Source organism: Gracilinanus agilis, chromosome 3, assembly GCF_016433145.1.
Source record: "Gracilinanus agilis isolate LMUSP501 chromosome 3, AgileGrace, whole genome shotgun sequence".
Classification (NCBI taxonomy): Eukaryota; Metazoa; Chordata; class Mammalia; order Didelphimorphia; family Didelphidae; genus Gracilinanus; species Gracilinanus agilis.
This window is the reverse complement of record NC_058132.1, coordinates 411217484-411235881: the sequence shown is the minus strand read 5'-3', so window position 1 is coordinate 411235881 and position 18398 is coordinate 411217484. Positions and strand designations below refer to the sequence as shown.

General features: G+C 37.0%; 1 protein-coding gene across 1 annotated transcript in view; it reads left to right on the top strand.

The window, feature by feature from the left end:
* Positions 1-18398, top strand: part of RUNX1 (RUNX family transcription factor 1) — a 353640-nt gene that overhangs the window by 218915 nt on the left and 116327 nt on the right. The window contains exons 4-5 of the mRNA XM_044670241.1: positions 4307-4560; positions 11846-12002. Of these exons, the coding sequence (XP_044526176.1) occupies positions 4307-4560; positions 11846-12002 (411 nt within the window). The remainder of the gene's footprint in view (positions 1-4306; positions 4561-11845; positions 12003-18398) is intronic.

Here is an 18398-nt window from a genome sequence, read left to right as displayed (position 1 = left end):
TTCTCCAAAACCATTCTTAGAAACACAAGCGTTGACCTTTTCTTCTGGTCCAATTTATTTTATAAAGCAGATCAGTTCTAGGAGTTCTCCAGGATTCTTCCCAGGTCTTCCTTATCAGTATGACTAGTAATTAAGAAGTTCCTCTACTTGTAGAGAAGTGGGGAAGGGCTATGTAGAAGAAAAGAAGGAAGGGACCCGGGCCAAGCTGGAGATGAAGCCATCAGAACTAGTATCCGTGGCTTTTCTTATGCCCTCTCCCCTTCCCATCCAATTTCGAAGGTAGTTGGAGCTGAAGCAGCTGTGCTGGAACCAATGTCACGACCCGAGGAAAGCCTATTTGATGCAGAGAGGGAGAAGGAATAGAAGAATAAGGGCCTCCGCCAACAGTTAGGAGTGAACATCTCTAATTTAACTGTGAAACACCTGAAGTGAGGAGGCAGTTGCCTGACACAAATCGGCTCGAACCAGTTACTACCGAGCCATTTTGCCAACGAGTCTGAGAGCGAAGGAAGGGAAACGAAAAATGATACTTATAGATGTGTGCTCTAAAAATGTTTTTAATGACCTTCGGTTAAGCTGTATGTATTTATTCCCTCTATGCTTGTAGCCGCGCCTTGGCATGGAGGGAGTGAGGAAACGGAGCAATTTGGGGCTGTCAGAGCAAAGAAAGTTTTCTCAGTTAGGAATTGGGGGCCCTAGAGGATGTATAGTTGAAGCGGATGCCTTGGATTGGCAATCGTAGTGCAACTAAAAATACTTAACGCTTCGCGGGCCAGTCTCTAAAGCTGAGCGGGTGCCCCATGTGCAGGACTAGCGGTGCCCTCTAGTGTCCTCGCCTTATTATGCTGGCGGCGGTTGGCTGCTGAAGCTGGGAGGGGAGACACTCCCAGGCGGGATCAACTACCGCCCAGCAGTAGCCGCTGGGTTTCCTGCGCCTCTCTCGGGACCTGTATTCTGGCTAAACTCGCTTGCGGTCGGAGGGGGGAGGGGGAAGGAAGGGGGTGCAATGACTTGGGGTGTAAAGAGAAGAAAAAGAATAAGGACCCAATAAACCAAAGAGAAAACGCTTTCTCCCTCCCCGCCCCCCAATTCTATCTGCACCCAACCCCAGTTATCCCTCTCTCACTCTTCTTTCTCCGCCACATTAACCAAGCCGCTGGGGAGAAGGAAAGACTTCGGGTGCTATGCGGAACTTCTGGCTGGGAAGTCATCTCCTCCCTCTGCCTCCACCCGCCTTCTCTCCCTGTCTTCCCCTGTCTCCCAGAGGTTCCTCTCGCTCCTGCTTTCCAGCTGGGGGTTTCACTGTCCCCTGCCCCTGGCTACGCAGAAGAGGAGGCGCTAGAGGGGTGCCAGACTGGTGAAGGAGGAGACGTGTGGTGGGTCTGCCCGGAAGTTCCCTAGAGGGAAACGGACCAGGGGCTGGGAGATGGGGACGGTTGGAGATTTGAACAAGGGAAGTTCCTAGCCCAAGTTCGTAGAGTTGGTTTTTGGGAGGTGGTCAACTAGAGAAAGAAGCGGGAAGAGAAGGAGGAGGGAAGAATCCGAGGCTTAATCTAGAGGGACTGGGGCTAGTATGGCTTTGACCAGTGGCAGGGTAGTAGAAACTGCACTGCAAGTGTTTCCTTCAGGGCAGCATTCCTGGTGAATACAGTGGAGGAAATAGAAAAGGGATTTCTCCTTTTAAAGGGGGGGAATTAGTTCTGATTAGTCTCTACCAACACACTAACACATACATATTTTTCTAAAGCTTAGAATACGTCGGGGCAAGTTATTACTGACTCTGACACTATTTGGGGGGAGGGGGGGAGTAACGCGACTCAACCGCAATTAAAAGAAAACAACAACAAAGATCCCAGGTTGTAGTTGTCTGGGTCCCTTAAATGAATCAGCACCAATTTTCTGCAGCCTCAAAATAAGACGTATGGGCATGCACAACGCCCGCTAACCTCCACCCTTCTCTTGTCCTGAATCATTCCACCCCACCCCCCACTGCTGGAGAGGGGGAGGGGGAGTTTGTGAGCCCGAGGAGTAGGTTTGCGGCTTTTTGAGGGCTCTGAGGGAAAACTGATGACCTCTCTGACATTTCCAAACATTATTCCCAGACACTCAGAGCACAAGCTCCATCTGTCCAGAGGTTCAGGCGCTGTTTTCGCCCCTTCCTTTTCAAATTGTATAACAGACTCGAAGGATTGCATAAGTAGTCCCTGCACCAGCAGCCCCTTTCTCGTCCACAGGCCGCTGCTGTGTATCTTACAGCTCCTTCTAAATAGCCTCTTTGCATTACTGAAAGGAAATGGGAGGTATTTGAAAAGCAAGAGGACCAGGGCCGGGCCTCAGGAAATGTGGTCGGTGGGTGGTAAGGTTCCAATCCCAGCCATAACAAGTGGGTGACTGTGTCTATGTGTTGTGGTGGCCTTGGCATCCCATTGACACACAGGCTCTTAGCTCAGTACAGTAGCGACAGCGGCTGAATCAACTGGCCAATTCCAGGAGCCAGTGGACTTGAGCCGCGCCCTGGCTTGAACCGGAAAGAGAGCTGATTGGCCAGCGTCCTCCCCCTATGCAAATGAGCTGAGGGAATGGCATTCCTCCGAACTCTCTTACAGTAAAAGCACATTCATTTCCAGTCAATCTCATTCATAGAGCCAGAAGGCGCAGGCTGGACGGGGCTTTTCTCAAGACGCAATCTGAGCAAACAAACATCTCACAGAAGGTCATAACGCTGCACTTTCAGTGAGCTTGTAGACAGCTCTATCCAGCTGACTCCTGTGAACCCGTGAAGAATTTCAAGACTTATTTTTCCTTGCCCTGCATTGGTGTCGTTGCTTTTATTTTTTTCTCCACTTTTTAATGAGCTGTATTCTTGGCTGGATGCTTTAACGTCTATCCTGGCTACGAACTTTTTTTGTTTCTGTTTCCTTTGACAACTGCTCTCTCTCTCTGCGGAAGCAAGTGTGCAGCACTTCAAATAGAGACGTGTGTGTGTGTGTGTGTGTGTGTGTGTGTCTTTTAAACCAGAACTGCAACCTCTGCACTGATCTGTTGATTGAGTCTGATTCAGAAAGGAGTTACACCTGCTGAGTTATACATAATATATACATAAATATGTTATTATGTATATAGACATGTGTATGTGCATACATGTATGTATGCATATACATAATTCTGTGTAGTTAAACAGTCCTGCGGTGGCTGAATTTGAGGAAGATTGGTATAAGTATTGCAAAAGTTGGCTGATGCAGAATATTAGTTGGCTTTTGAAGAGGGAGAGTGTATATGTTTCTGAGTGCTCTTGGGCACACTATAAAACCACAGAGGAACCCACAAGTTTGACCAACACCCCCAAACCCAAGTTCTCAGATGTGGAGGGGGTTTTTTGTTTGTTTGTTTTTTTTTTTTAGCCTGAGAGTTCATCATCTACTGGAACTTTTCTAAAACTTGAGAAAGCAAGAAAAAATTAAAATCTTTTAAAAGCTGAATTTTCTACAATGAGCATTTTGCAAGATTATATCAAGAGATCATGACAAGTACTCCTAGACCAACACAGATCCAACTACTGAAGCTGATTTTCAAGGCTACTTAAAAAAAAAAAAAAAAAGACCTGCATAGAACATTAATGGATTTCTGTTGTGTTTAAATTCTCCAAAGATTATGTTGTAAATATTTGATGAAGTACAGTATATATATGTAAGTGTGTGCATGTGTGTAGTGCACATACATTGTTAGCTTGACCTTTGGAAATTACAGCTCTTGTCTTTGTGGACTGAAGATAATTTTATATTTTAAAACTGGCAGTATATGGAAGGCACTAATGTATTTTGTGTTCTATTGGGACTTTAGAAAAATCACCTGGAAAAACCTCAGGCAGTTAACTACTGGAAATTCCAGATTGTGTGTGTGGTGGTCATATTTCTCTCTGCATAAATATTTTAGAAAGTGTATGAGAACTTGGCCTATGGCAATTTTTATAACAACCAAAGACTGAATTTGAGATTTTAAGAGCAAAAAGTATAAGAAGATTATTTTCTCTACATTTTTAACCCACTAAAAAATCAAGAGATAAAAGGAGTGTGTGTGCATCCTGAAGCCCTGCAACATCGTTAAAACTTTTTTTTTTTTAAACTTGGACTGCCTTAGGAATTTACTTTCTTCTCTCTTCCCCAACATTCAAAAAATAAAAGTCTCACATACTTTTATGTTGGTTTCCAGAGAGCTAATTGCTGAAGATTTGCAGTAATTTCTCTGTTTTATAAGAACTGTTGGGAGACTTAACTCAAAACGTTTGTTGTGATGCGTATCCCCGTAGATACAAGCACCAGCCGCCGCTTCACGCCACCCTCCACCACGCTGAGTCCGGGGAAGATGAGTGAAACCTTGCCTCTGGCTGTCCAGGAAAACAGCGCCTCCCTGGTGGGAAAACTCAGAAGTACAGACCGCAGCATGGTGGAGGTTTTAGCGGATCACGCGGGAGAGTTGGTCCGTACAGACAGTCCTAACTTCCTCTGCTCCGTGTTACCCACGCACTGGAGATGCAACAAAACGTTGCCGATTGCTTTCAAGGTATTTCGCGCTTTTAAACTTTGACCCAGGTGATGAGAAAGACAGGTGGGAGGGAGGGAAGACGGGAGTAGGGAAGGTGAAAGAGCAATGAGGTACGTGGTCCTAGGAAGAAGAGGTGTGAGAGAGCCAGGCCCGAGTGAAACTGTAAGGGAAGTTTGGGTTGTTTGTATTTTTTTTTTTTTTTTGGTTTTGGTTTTTCCTATAGTAGCTGTTCCCACTTCTTGGGAGAAAGTAACTATTTCTCTAATCAGCCTGCCGGGCTCTGCTGGGCTTTACCAGACTGGGGATGGGCTTCTTTTTAACTGAAGCTCTCCGTATTCTCTGGGTTTAAAGAAGATGCTCCATTGAGGTAGTGACTTTCAAAGAATATATTAGTTATTCCGGCCTCTGGCTGTCCAGTGGATAGGATTGAAGGGGAGGCTGGGGCGAGGAAGGCGGAGCTAGCTTTTAGAAAAAGTGGATAAATGTGCATCGGCACAATAAAAACATCTTAGAAGGCATCAGGTTGACAGTGCACCTTTTAAAAGAGTCCAATATCTCTCAAGGCTATTCTTTTCCACTCTATTTCACAGTGAGATGATAAAGAGTTATACTTTCCACTCACTTTCTCTTAAAAGATCACAGGTTAGGAGCAAAATTGTCCATACCCAGCCTCCACATGTTATCTCTTCCACTTCTCTTCTCCAAGTGTTTTTCAGATTTGCCAGTGAGAAGAAACAAATTTACTTTGTAGATTTAATTTCTTAGCAAAGGGGAAAAGGCTATACTGGTTTTGAACAGTGTTGTGTGTGTGTGTGTGTTTTTTTTTAATTTTGTTTTTGAAAGTCCTTTGGGTGTCCTCTTAGCAAGCAGCAGAGCATAAATGGTTACATTAAATTTTGAAAAAATTTCTGAGTAATTGTTAGACGCTACTCTCATCCCTACTTACCAGGAGTAGCAAATTGTGTTTCTTTTCCTGGAACTCTACTAAATGTTATCACCACATTCACCTAGATTAAAGCCTTGAGGCAGCGAAAGGTTACAGAGGGTGTACTTTTAAAAGATACCTTGAACCAATGCCTATTGTAGCAGCAGTTTCTCTTTGTGGTGAAAGTGGGGGGAATGGAGCAGAGAAAAGAAGTGTAGATGAGGAATTTTTTCCTCACTTTTAATATAGGAAGCTGCCCTCTTAAACTTTGGGCTTCTTTTAGCAAGGGCCTAAAGCTAGGCAGTAACTAAACAAACAACCTCAAACATTAAAAACGCATATTTGAATCAAAAGTCAAAGCATTTCTTCTGGGTGGTGTTTGTCCCTTCTTCCTTAATTTTGAAGTATCAGTGAAGTTCTGAATTAAAGGGATTTTAACAATTTAAAGAGATTTTTAAAGCAGGTGATTCAAGTTACAGAAATGCAACACTTTTTTTCTCATTTGTATAATTGTGCCTTCTGCTTCTTTTTAAATAGTCCTTTGTTTCTGTATAGTCTGTATTTCTTGACCTAGTTTTTTTTTAATTATTCAAAATTTGACACCTTCTCCTAGGGAATGTATAATCATTAAAAATTCTCCCTTCATCTTAAATACACTGCAAATTCTACATCTCTATTATCCTATAACATTTTAAAAAATACTTCTCTTTGAAAAAACACCCCACTCTTTGCTCCAAAAATTTTTTCCCACCTTAGGTGAGAGGTATGGAGTTGTCTTATTATTTTATCCCTTTTCCATTTATTTACAGTTGGGGTCAGAAACAAAATTTGAAGTTTAATTCAGCCTAATCCCTTTAGGAAAACAGCCTTCTTACCTATAACCTTCCTCTGCCCACTCTTAGATGCTCAACAAAACATTTTCCAATAACAGAAGACCATGTGGAGAAATCCAGGCAAAAATAATACTTTTATAATGATATTATTTAAAGGAATAACTGAGTGGGATCAGGAAGGCCAGAATAGGATGGGTTTGGGTAATCAGATGCCTTTTTTAAACACCTGTCCCCCAATATACCTTTATATTTCATACCCACATATATTTTGAATTAAAAATTATAAAATTAAGCATATTCACCTTCTCCCCAACAAATAAAACTTCCTATCTTAGAAAGTTACTTTAGTAAAAAGAAGTTATTCTTTCAAAAATAAAAGAAGATGGAGGAAAACACTTTTAGGAGAAAAAAAGCCATAAGTCATAAGTGAATTCCTCTTAATTGCCTGGGTGATGTTTCTTTTTAGAGATGTCTCCTTCCTTCTTAATTACTTATTTCTCAAGGGAATTAAGATTCCTGACTTCTCTTAATTTACTAGATTATGGACTGTAAAAGGTGGGGTAGGAGGACTCTTCTTAAAGTTTAAGGGTAAATTGGGGAAAGAAATTATCAAAGTAATCAAATAGATAAATTACATTGTCTCTATCCTGTTCAAACACAAGCCTGCTTCTGAGTAATTTAGTTTCTCCCCAATGAATACTGCACTGAAGTTTACCTACTCTGTTTTCCTTAATACACAGTAAATGCAGAGCTTTGGAGTTAGTAAAGTAGGGTAAGAGGGAAAGCCAAGAAAGCCTTCAAAGAGTGACTAGGCCAAAGCTGAAATGACTCTTTACCCATGCCAGCCACCCATCTAGTAATTGCGGAACTATGCATTTCAAAATTTACATTTTAAGAAATTTTCAGTTAATTATGTAAAATATTCAGCAGCAGCAGCAAAAAATAAATAAAAACAAAAAAAAGCTTGAATAAAAAACATTCCAAATTCCCTCTAAAGGGCAAATTTCATCTGATGGTAATAATAACACTGAAAGATTTCAGGACTTCCATAGCCATCGCCTGACATGCTATATCTGCAGTGTTTAGATCTAAAAAAAGTTCAAAAATCACTAATTTTTTGTAAATTCAAAATTGTGTTTTATCTTAGTTGTTTATCTGAAATAATGAGATGCATTTATTTTTAGTTAGGAAGGATGTACATTTTGCTAAATTTTAGAAAGCTTTAAATCTATTACACATTAATAAGTTTTTGCAAAAGTTCCTTTAAAATATCTGAGTGATTTAAAATATCATTTAAAAAGCATTAAATATATTTGAGAAATAAGATGATATTGGAAAGTTTTGCTAACGCTATTTGTACACTAGAAATTACCAAACCTCTGGGACATTGCATTGCCTTTAGAGAACAAGAAAAATCCTAGAGTTCTTTCTGTCAGCAAGACCACTATTCTGATTATAAATTAAATATAATCTCTATTGGATTCAAAGTTCCACTTCACAACTTTCCTTTGGAATTCCAGAAAATTAAGGGATTTAAATTAAATTAATTGTAACTGTGACTTAAACTTAATAAGTGTAGGTTTAAAATACCAATGATGCTATGAAAGGATTGAGCAAGAGTTATATTAGGACATCCATAAAGTCCTATACAAAAGTATGAGTATTGCCATTCTGCTGAGGTTCTTGATAAGTTAAAAACAGAAAAGTAAAACATAATATAAGAGTTTCATCCAACAAGCCACTTCTTGTCTGTTTAGTCTGTGTCATAATGTAAATGTTTGTATTTTTCTACCTATTGTTTATGGCCTTTAATTCCAGTTACTCCTCCCTCTCTGTTGAAAGCTAAATTCTTTTTGATTTTGTTTCATGTTGTCCATAGATGACACTCTAGGATATTAGGAGAAAATCAAGTTTAAAAATTAGTTTTAAAATAATTTAACCTAATCTGGGAGCTTCAATTATATAGCAGTGGTCATAGTAATAGTCATTTTGTGATAGAAAATATATAGATAATGGTTCTGTATATTTCTTACTCAATTCCTTATTCCCAACCCCTATCAGAAAAATAAGAAAACATCAAATTCAAATCACTCCCTGAAGGACCAAGGACATGCTCCTTGCATAGTAATTGTGTGTGCGCACACACATACACACCACATATGTGTGTGTGTGTGTGTATATAAATTTAGGAATATATGTATTCCTAAATTTTTTACCTTGAAATTTTTACATCACCAGCCTTTCACAATTTAGCAAACATATTACTTATCAGTATTTTTAAAGATTTGTTGAGAAATCCAAAGTGGATTGCACATTTCAACAGCCAAATTAGTAATTTATACAACAATAGAAAAATGGAAGAAAATAATCACAAAATTGTGATTATCAAGTAGAACTTTGCTGAGAAGGGGATGATTTAGAATATATATTGGTAAAACAGATTTATTTATTTTGACCTTTTTACAAATTCAGTCTCTACAAAGAGTTATTCACTTTGCAAAACAAATATCTTAACCCAGTCCGCTGTGTATTTAGTGAATGCCGAATTAAATAAGGAAGCTTGAGCCACCATGGGGAGAAGGAAAGGAGGAAGTAGAAATATGTACTTAAGGAGGGCATTTCAACACTGTGTGGGCCTAATTATATTTAGGGAAGTGAGAAAAAATTCTACACTGTAGAGATCTAATAAAATAGAATTGAAACACTCTACAGAAAAAAAATGCTGAAGTGATAATGATCATTTTTTTTAATGGACCTGTGATTTCATTATTATAGGAAGCTCCTGGTGAGGACCTCCCTCTGCTAATGCAGAATGGCACCTGTTCTGAACCTTACATTTTTAGAGAGTTGCCTGGGGTATTAAGAGGTTGTTACTTGCCTTGAGTCATACTGCTAGTATCTGTCAGAGGTGTAATTTGCACTCAGGTCTCAAGATCAGCTATCTATCCACAATAAAAAAGATGCTTTTTTTAGGAGAGTGATAATATGTAAATAATGAGTAGAGAAATTTAATCAATTTCCCTGTGTTAACCAAAAGGTTTATCATGTTGATGGTCTAAATTAAACAATGGAAAAAGATTTCTTGTAAAAACCAAGACAAAAGCAACAAAATTATATAATTATTTTTAAAGTAACATCATTTTTTGAAAACATTCTAATAGGAGACATCAATAGCTACTTATATTAAAAAACAAGAACAAAATAACCTTCCTTGGTTCTAATCTCTAGGTGTAAATTAGGTAAGCAAAATTCTCAACTATTATGGAGGTTTAATATCACGATTAGAGATAATTAACCTTGTGTACTGTTCAGCTGCTCTGGTGGAAAACAATACTTGTCTTGAAGACAGAAAACCTTAATGAAGTTCAAGTTGGTAATCCTAACTAGTTTTGTAACCTTGAACAAATGCTGAACTTCTTTGAGGTTCAATTTCTCAATCTGAGAAACAGACATATTATTACTTGCACACCCTACTTAAGAGGATTTTAGGGAAATACTTTGAAAATCAAAAAGGATTTTAAAATGAGCTATTATTCATGCCTAAGAATGAGCATTTTTTGTCTTATTCTATCAGAAAAGTGGAACCATCACAAAGAAAACAATAAATGATTGTCTCAAGGATATGATCAAAATTATTTTTTTAGCTTTTAATAATATTTTATTTTTTCCTTAATTACATGTAAAAATTTTTAACCTTATTTTTTTTATAGTGGAGCCCAATACTCCTTTTTCCTCCCTTCTTCCCTCTCTGAGAGAGCAAGCAATCTGATATATATATTTTACATGTGCAATGTAAAATATTTTTTCCATATTAGTCATTTTGAGGAAGAAAACAAACAAAAAATAGAAAAAATGAAGAAAGTGAAATATAGTATGTTTTGGTCTGTATTCAGACTCTATCAGTTCTCTGGAAACAAATGTCCTTTTTTCATCATGAGTCTTTGGGGATTGTTTTGGATCACTATAACACTAAGAATAGCTAAGTCTTTCACAATTGTTCATCTTATAATAATGTTGTTACTGTGTATCATGTTCTCCTGGTTCTGCTCACTTCACTCTGCATCAGTTCATGTAGATCATTCCAGGTTTTAGTAGATGACAGTTCTAAGCACAGAGACTGCTATTGAAGATGGTAGAAGGTCTGCACCTTGGAAACAAGACATCAGAAGACTAGAAGAGTTTTATATAATGTTAGAAGAAATATTAGTGTGGATAGGGCAGGGAAGTAATACAGGTAAGCAAAGATAGTTGGTGGGAAATTTATTACATATTACCTAAGACTAAGAAAGATGAATTCTATATGATGAAGAGAAAATTAGGAAAAGGAATAAAGAGAATACCAAGGATTTGAATTAAGATGGAGTGATGCATGAAGTATCTTTCTCGATCTGTTAAATGTTTCTCTGGTACCCATGATGGGAAATTATCTTTACCATTCCCTTCCTGGAAGAGGAACTCGCAAGTTGTGGAATCCAAGCTTTTGGATAAAAAAATGATGAGTTCTTTTGTGGCATTTTTTTTCTTTTAGGCCCAGAATTTCATTTAAAGCCATTAATACTAAGTTTAATACCAGCTAGCATTGATTTAGCACTTTAAGATTTGCAAAGTCAATTGAAATGCATAACAAAACTTGTTTTATAGAAAGTCAACAAGATTATATTCAAAAGGACAGTTTCACGGTTATTAAAGATTTTATATTATACTGTTCAGATCAAAATGAATTTTCCCCAAAACAAGTTTAGATACTATTATGACAAAGTGAAGCAGTGTAGGGCTAGTTAGTTCTCCCTCTGAAGTGTACATGCCCTTTACTTCCTTAGAATCTACATGTAGACAGGCAGAGATAGGCAGCAAAGAAAGAGGAAATTATTCTGTTAAGCAGAATGGTTAGCTTTTGTTTATAGCATAGGATTTTATCTCTTATAATCTCTCAAAACTTAATTTCTAGGTTTTGTACAATTTCTCAGAGAGGTATTATGGCAGAGTGGATAAATATCTGCATTGAAGCCTTGCTTCTAACACCTCTGACTAAAAAATCTTATACCTTACAGGCTGAGTGATGCTGGGGAAAAATCATTTAATATTTAAGTAACCCATCAAACTCTTCTAAAATGAAAATTTGCAGAGCAAATTCCAGTTTCAGAAGAGTTTGCTCATCTAAATTATTAATACTAGTGAAATATGCAAATCCAGATAAAAAGGAAAAAAATTCCCATAATTTTTGTCACAAAGTAATTTGGCCTAACATAGAATATATTATCCTGAAAAGTAAAATTTCCAATTGACATAATGTTGCTAAAGTTCCATCATATTATATAACATTGCTCTTTTATTAGGTTATATTAAAGTATTTGGAGACCTGCATTTAGGTTATATAAAATGCTTATGAAAATAACTTCCTGTGCATAGATTTGGGGGTGTTGCATAATTTGTAGTTTTTCCATTTCAATCTTAAAATAACACAATTGCCATTGAATGCTGAATATTGAATTTTTATATCTGTTGTATATGTGTGTGTGTTTCTTTTTTTTTTACCTACTTTAAGGTGGTTGCATTGGGAGATGTTCCTGATGGGACTTTGGTTACTGTGATGGCTGGAAATGATGAAAATTACTCTGCTGAACTGAGAAATGCAACAGCAGCAATGAAAAACCAAGTTGCAAGGTTCAATGACCTCAGATTTGTGGGAAGAAGTGGAAGAGGTGCGTGTTTTCCATAACTGTACATACATATACTTATAAGTGCATGTATATATGTATTATTACGTATGCATATATAATATATATAGGTCTAGAGTATAATATTTCCGTGGGGAAAAATCTACTTTAAATAATTGCCCAATTTCTATCATTCTATGTTTTGTCAATGTTAAACTTTTATATTTTCTTTTCACTTATTTATTTGCAGAATGACAATTGCTTTTACTGAACTTAGTTCTTATTTTATACTCGGTAATATGAAATTTTAAAAATAAATGACTTAAAAGGTATATAACTTGAATTATAGACTTCAGACCATATCTTCTCCTATTTTTGCTCATCTGCAATAGTAAAAAACATATTTAAAAAAGTAACTATAAGATTAAAAACAAGGGATTCTCTTTTTAACCAGACACTTTTTAAGGGAAACTTTTAACTTAGATCTCATATACCACCACTAGTGAACAAATGATATTAGGCAGTAATTAAAATTGTATGATATAGATCAGTGGTGTAAAACTCAAATAGAAACAGATCCCTTAGGGCTCCATGTGACTTAGAAAACCACAAATTAACATGATCTTTGTTTTATTAAATTTTTATTTTGTTAAAACTTTCCTAATTACCATTTAATCTGGTTTGGACCACACTTGTGAATTGTGTGGGTAACAAGTTTTATAGGCCTTGCCTATTTCATTCCTCTGATCTAAAATATGGAAAAAGTTGAGGAGTTTCTAGTCCAACTATCAATAATATGGAATTAGGTCTTAATCAATGATACATGTAAAAACCCAGTGGAATTGTGAGTTGGCTACAGGGGGGTGGGGGAGTTTGGGGGAAAGGGAAAGAACATGAAATATGTAACTATGGGAAAATATTCAAAATAAAATAAAAATTTTAAATTAAAAAAAGTCGAGGATTTTATATGTAAAATATATTGCAAATTAGTGGCATTGCAATATAACCTTGTTATATTGCTTGCAATAGATCTTTTATATGAAATATTGAAGAAATATCCATCATGGCATTGAGTCCATTTGACCTATGGTCTACTTGCATTATAATCTCTTGTCTTGCCCATATCTGATGCCCTACAGTTTCCTTTGGTCTAGCTAGGAGATCAGACAACAAATGCTATTCAACCGGATTTGTCAAGAGAGTTGCAGCCTTGTTGGTTAATTATTATTATTTGTATAGTGAGTGATAGTCACTTCATCTTGTGTGCCTGACATTTTTAGTAAAGGGGCAAATGCAGCGAGATGGACCATGTAAGGGGATGGCATGGTTTATCAGGAAAATTTTGCTTCTGCATTATAGGATGAAGTGTGTGTTGTTGTTTGTCCCTGACCTGTGATTTCATCAGTGTTGAAAACTCCCTCCACTGATGCAGATTGGCAGCTTTTCCATGGTTTGTCTTCTCAGAGCTTTGCCTGGGGCACCGAGAGTTTCAGTGACATGGCATGGGCATCATGACTGGTACACTTTGTACATGCCAGAGGCAGAACTTGAACCCAAGTCTTTAGGACTTCAAGAGCTAGCTGTTCCCTTATAAACAAGATTTTTTTTAAAAAGGGAATATGCCCAATAAGCATTCCAGGAGAGTTGAAGGAAAGTATTTAGTATTTTAGTTGTTGTTTGGTACTTGTTGGTTCTGTTAACCTAGCAGTTTGTTTGTCTTTAAAATGGCATATCTGGAGCAAAATATAACATGGGATTTCTAATGTAGGTTCATAGTCCTAAGGATAATGATGATATAAAGAAAAAATCCATTTAGTGAAAGCATGAATGATCCTTTCATATATAAAAGTATCTCTATGATGTATATAAAATATGAGTATCAACTAAATAGGTTTGCTTATTAGAGGTGGTCACTTTTCAATAAGTGGAATTTATCTTGTGAATCTGAGATGTGCTTAGAAAACATATCAAAGACATTAAAGGAAGAACTTAGCAAAGTGTTTGAAAAGCTTAAAAAATGAAGAGGGCTTACAGCTTGGCTCCTGGCATGTTCGCTGAGCTAAAAATCACAAATATGTTCTTGGTTTTCAGCATTAAGATTTAATAGTTGAATAGTATACAGTCATTTTCCAAAGCAATCAAGTATCTTAATAAAGTATATAGCTATCTCTCATTTTACTTATGAAACCTTTGAGAAATGGTTACCAATAGAGCATACATTTTATTAAAATAAGATTTCTGGAAATTGGTCATAATTTAGTTGGTGATGAGAAAGAATTTGGAAACTGCTTTCTCTCTTTTCTTTATCAAAGATCTAATCTCCTAAACACCATTGGATAGTCCTATTTTGAGTAGGTGACTAATAGGTACTTTTGTTTACTTGTATAACAATGAATTATTTCCCAAAGGTGTGGATGTTTGCATTTGGCTGCTTGATTTGTGCTGGTCTGTTCTTAAGTTTGCATATACCCTGAAAAGGAAAATCTCTACATTAGAAGGTAGTGCTTCTTTTGATTCCCAGTTTAAAAAAAATTGGAACACTACTTATGAAATATTTGTTTTCAAACAGGTTCACCTTCCTACATGTGATAAAGAGAAACCAAAGATATATAAAACTGTAGTCGAAAGATTGTCTGTTATGGTTACTGTGTATTATTTGCTTTTAGTGAGATCTGATTGTTGTTGTAACAGAACTTATTTTTTTAAGCTAAGAGAATCTACATTCATTTCTTATTTTCTTGTATTCTGAATTAAGTAGGTGAGATGTTGCAGTTCCAAATGTAAGTGTCAACATCAGAAGTCTGCCAATTTTATTTTTTGCAATTTGCTTCCATTACTGTGAAAGTAGATGAAGCTCCTAATTTTAACAATTAGTGTTAATTTTCCATGACACTCATTCCTTTTAAAGTCTCATTACTTCCTATAAGGGATCTTAAAAGTAGCTACCATTTCATGTGTTGATTTTAAAACTTCGCGCATCAAAATATGCAATTAGAATAGTCACAAAGGAAAGCATTGCAAATAAGAAATTGAACATCTATCAATCACACTTTATAATAATGCCATGTTGTACACACGCCTTCAAAAGCTTAAACCTTTGTTACTTCCCAGCCTGCTGTAGGGTTCAGAAAGGAAGGGAAAATAGTTCTTAAAAATCACCAAAAACTGAGAATCACAAAGTCCCTTGGAAATAAGAAGGTGAACATGGAAGGGCTTTCTCTGCCTCTACAAAACAGATCGGTCCGGGCACTGGCTGATGTCCAGGATTACTGCTTCTAACCTCAGGTTCATCATGCAACTGGGAAAACCTGCCTATCTGGCTTGTAAGGTCTTAATAAACTGATCCCCCCGCCCCATGTAGTTTAAGGCTTCTGATACTTTGAAACTACTTCCCCATTTAGGGATTTAAAAATATAAACATAAACAATATATTTATGTTGTTTTTCTACTCACTGCTCTCCCCTCACCAATTTAAATAGATGCGAAATATTTCTATATTTTTTTCTCACTCAAAGTTCTTTTCCTTTTGGTTCAATCTTCATGTACATTCACCAGATCTCTACCACAAAGCAGAAAAAAATAGATACAAAGATATGGGACAGACAGTATTCTGTAAAAAAAATATGTTGAGACCAGAGATTGTCGTTGTTGATAATGTTTCACAGATACGCAAAATGTACATATATATGTGCGAGTGTGTGTGTGTGTGTGTGTGTGTGTGTCACTTCTCTCACAATAGCACTAGGAAGCAGCAATTATGTGATTAGCTTCTTTTAATAGACAAAGAAGCTGAGGTCACAAGGCCAATAAGTGGTGAAGCTGGGACCTGAACTTGGGTTTTCTTACCTGAAATCCAGGGTTCTTTCTGTTATATTCTGTTGTTGATCATGATTTGTATTTGACCAATAGTTCCGGGGAATCACTTATTGAAAATATTTCCTATTATGAAAATAATAAGGAAAAAGACACAGCTTTGCTGTATAAATCTATACATGAGAGTTGATATTGTTGGCAAAAGAATTGGTGTGGTGACTGTTAGTCTTGATTGAATTTCACCACATATTATTGAGTCTAGCTGAAAGATGCATAATCAGTTTACAAATATAGACTGATTTTTGTTGTTGTTCAGTCATGCCAAACTCTTTGTGTACCTTTTGGGGGTTTTCTTGGCAAAGGTACTGAAGCTTCTTGCCATTTTCTTCTCCAGCTCATTTTATAGATGAGGAAATTGAGGTAAATAGAGTTAAATGTCTTGCCCAGAATCACACACTTTGTAAGCGTCTGAGGCCAGATTTGAACTCAGGAAGATGGGCTTTCCTAACTCTAGACCCAGAACTCTATCCTCTGTGCCACCTAGCAGACCATAGAATGATATCCTGTTTTATTTCATCAGGAGAATGGATGGCAGCTTTATAGAGTGGATAGAAAGCTGGTCTTGAAATTAGGAAGACCTTGGCTCAAATACCACATCTGATACTTACTTGCTCTGTGATCCTGAGCCAATGCCACTTTTCCTTTCTCAGTCTCAATTTCTTCATTTCTAAAATGGAAATGGGGAGGTAATAATACCTATAGCAAAGAAATAACAAAATCATTCATTTAGAGCTAAAGGGTCTTTATAGGTCATCTAGTCTAGACCCTTAGTTTTATAGATGAAGAAACTGAGGTCTGGAGAGATTAAGAGAAATATCTAAGGTGACCCTAATGATAAGTAGGAGGACCAAGATTCAATGTCAGAGCCTCTGTCCCCAAATCTAGCATCCTTTCCTTGCCATCAGACAGGATAGGGAGTTTCAGTGGGAATATGTGTCACCTGAGAGGTTGCTAAAATATTCAAATATAGATGTACAGTGGAAATTGGCAATCAGGGACCAGAGTTCAGGAGGGTTATCTGGGTGGTTATATAAATATGGGGATTATTTGCATAAAAATTATATGTGTACCAGTGAAAGAGAAGAAAGCCCAAGTGAAAGCCTTGGAGAACATGGAAAAGCTTCTAAATGCAGCAGCTTTCCCTCTGAGTCTTTCCCTGAATTTTCAATATTTTGCATTTAAAATAGCCAAAGTAGTTTGAGTTTTGGACATGAAATGCACATACTTACATAACATTATTTCTACTTCCAAAAATCTCTTTCAAGCACTGACAAGTATCAGGATTTTTTTAATGGTGTTTTGTAAAATTTTTTTCTTGCTTTATTTTTTTATCTGTAAATTATTTTGTGAGGTAAATGAGGAGTGTGCTGGAGCCAGATCAAACTGTCTTATAAAAGCCAATTGTTACATTTTCAGTGTGAGCACTCACACCTCAGAAATTGGCAAATGCTACAAATCAGAGCTTTATCTGTTATAATGTTATCTAGTGTTAAGTGATGGGCATCTAGAGGGGCACAGAGTGCGGAACCTGAAATTCAGAACACTCAGCTTTCAGAATTCAAATCTGGCTTCAGACATTAGCTGTATGACTCTAGGTAAGTCACTTGACCTTGTTTGCCTCAGTCTCCTCATCTTGCTTTATTTTTGTCAATGAGCCAGAGAAGGAAATGACAAACTACTTTAGTATCTTTCCCAAGAAAACCTCAAATGGAGACACAGAGTCAGACGCTACTGAACAAGAAAGAGATGGAGACAATGTTAATGATGCAGACTAAAAGTAAAAATTCAATGATGTTAGTATTACCCTTCTTCTCCATGCACCCCTTCAACCTCACCCCATGTGATGGACATTTACCAGCATACTCCTGGGTAAAATCAGGGGAAGGATAATGGCACTTCCAAAAATACATATTATTTCTAGAGGAGAAAAAAAAAGATGAAACTGAAAAACACGTAATGTAGTACTTAATTCTTATGGCAATATTCTGTGGTCCTTGGAGTGGTTACTAAGGATTAGATGTTGGCATCTTTCCTTTGTGTTAAGGAAGGACTGGTACTTGGGGCTCCGTCATTCTTTATCTCACAGCATCTACTGTCTAATTTTCTTCTGAAAGACATAATATACTTAGTTAGCCATTAACAAATTTTTATTAATATCTGAAAACTCTACTTTCAGTTTTCTACTCTCTTTGTTTAGCCAATTCAACATCTATTCACTAAGCACTGATCATGTGCAAAGTACACACTTCTCTGTTGTTGTTTGGTCAGTTCAACCTTGTTCAACTCTTCATGACCCCATTTAGGGTTTTCTTGGCAAAGGTACTAGGACGAGTTTGCCATTTCCTTCTCCAGATCATTTTACAGATGAAGAAAGTGAGGCAAACAGGGTCAAGTGACTTGCCCAGGATCACACAGGTAGTAAGTGTCTGAGGTCAGATTTGAACTGAGGAAAAACAATCTTCCCAGCTGTATATACAGCACTCTATCACCACCCAGCTGCCCTCATAACCATCATCCAATGAAGCACTTATTAACTGTGTGACCCTAGGCAAGTCACTTAACTTTTGT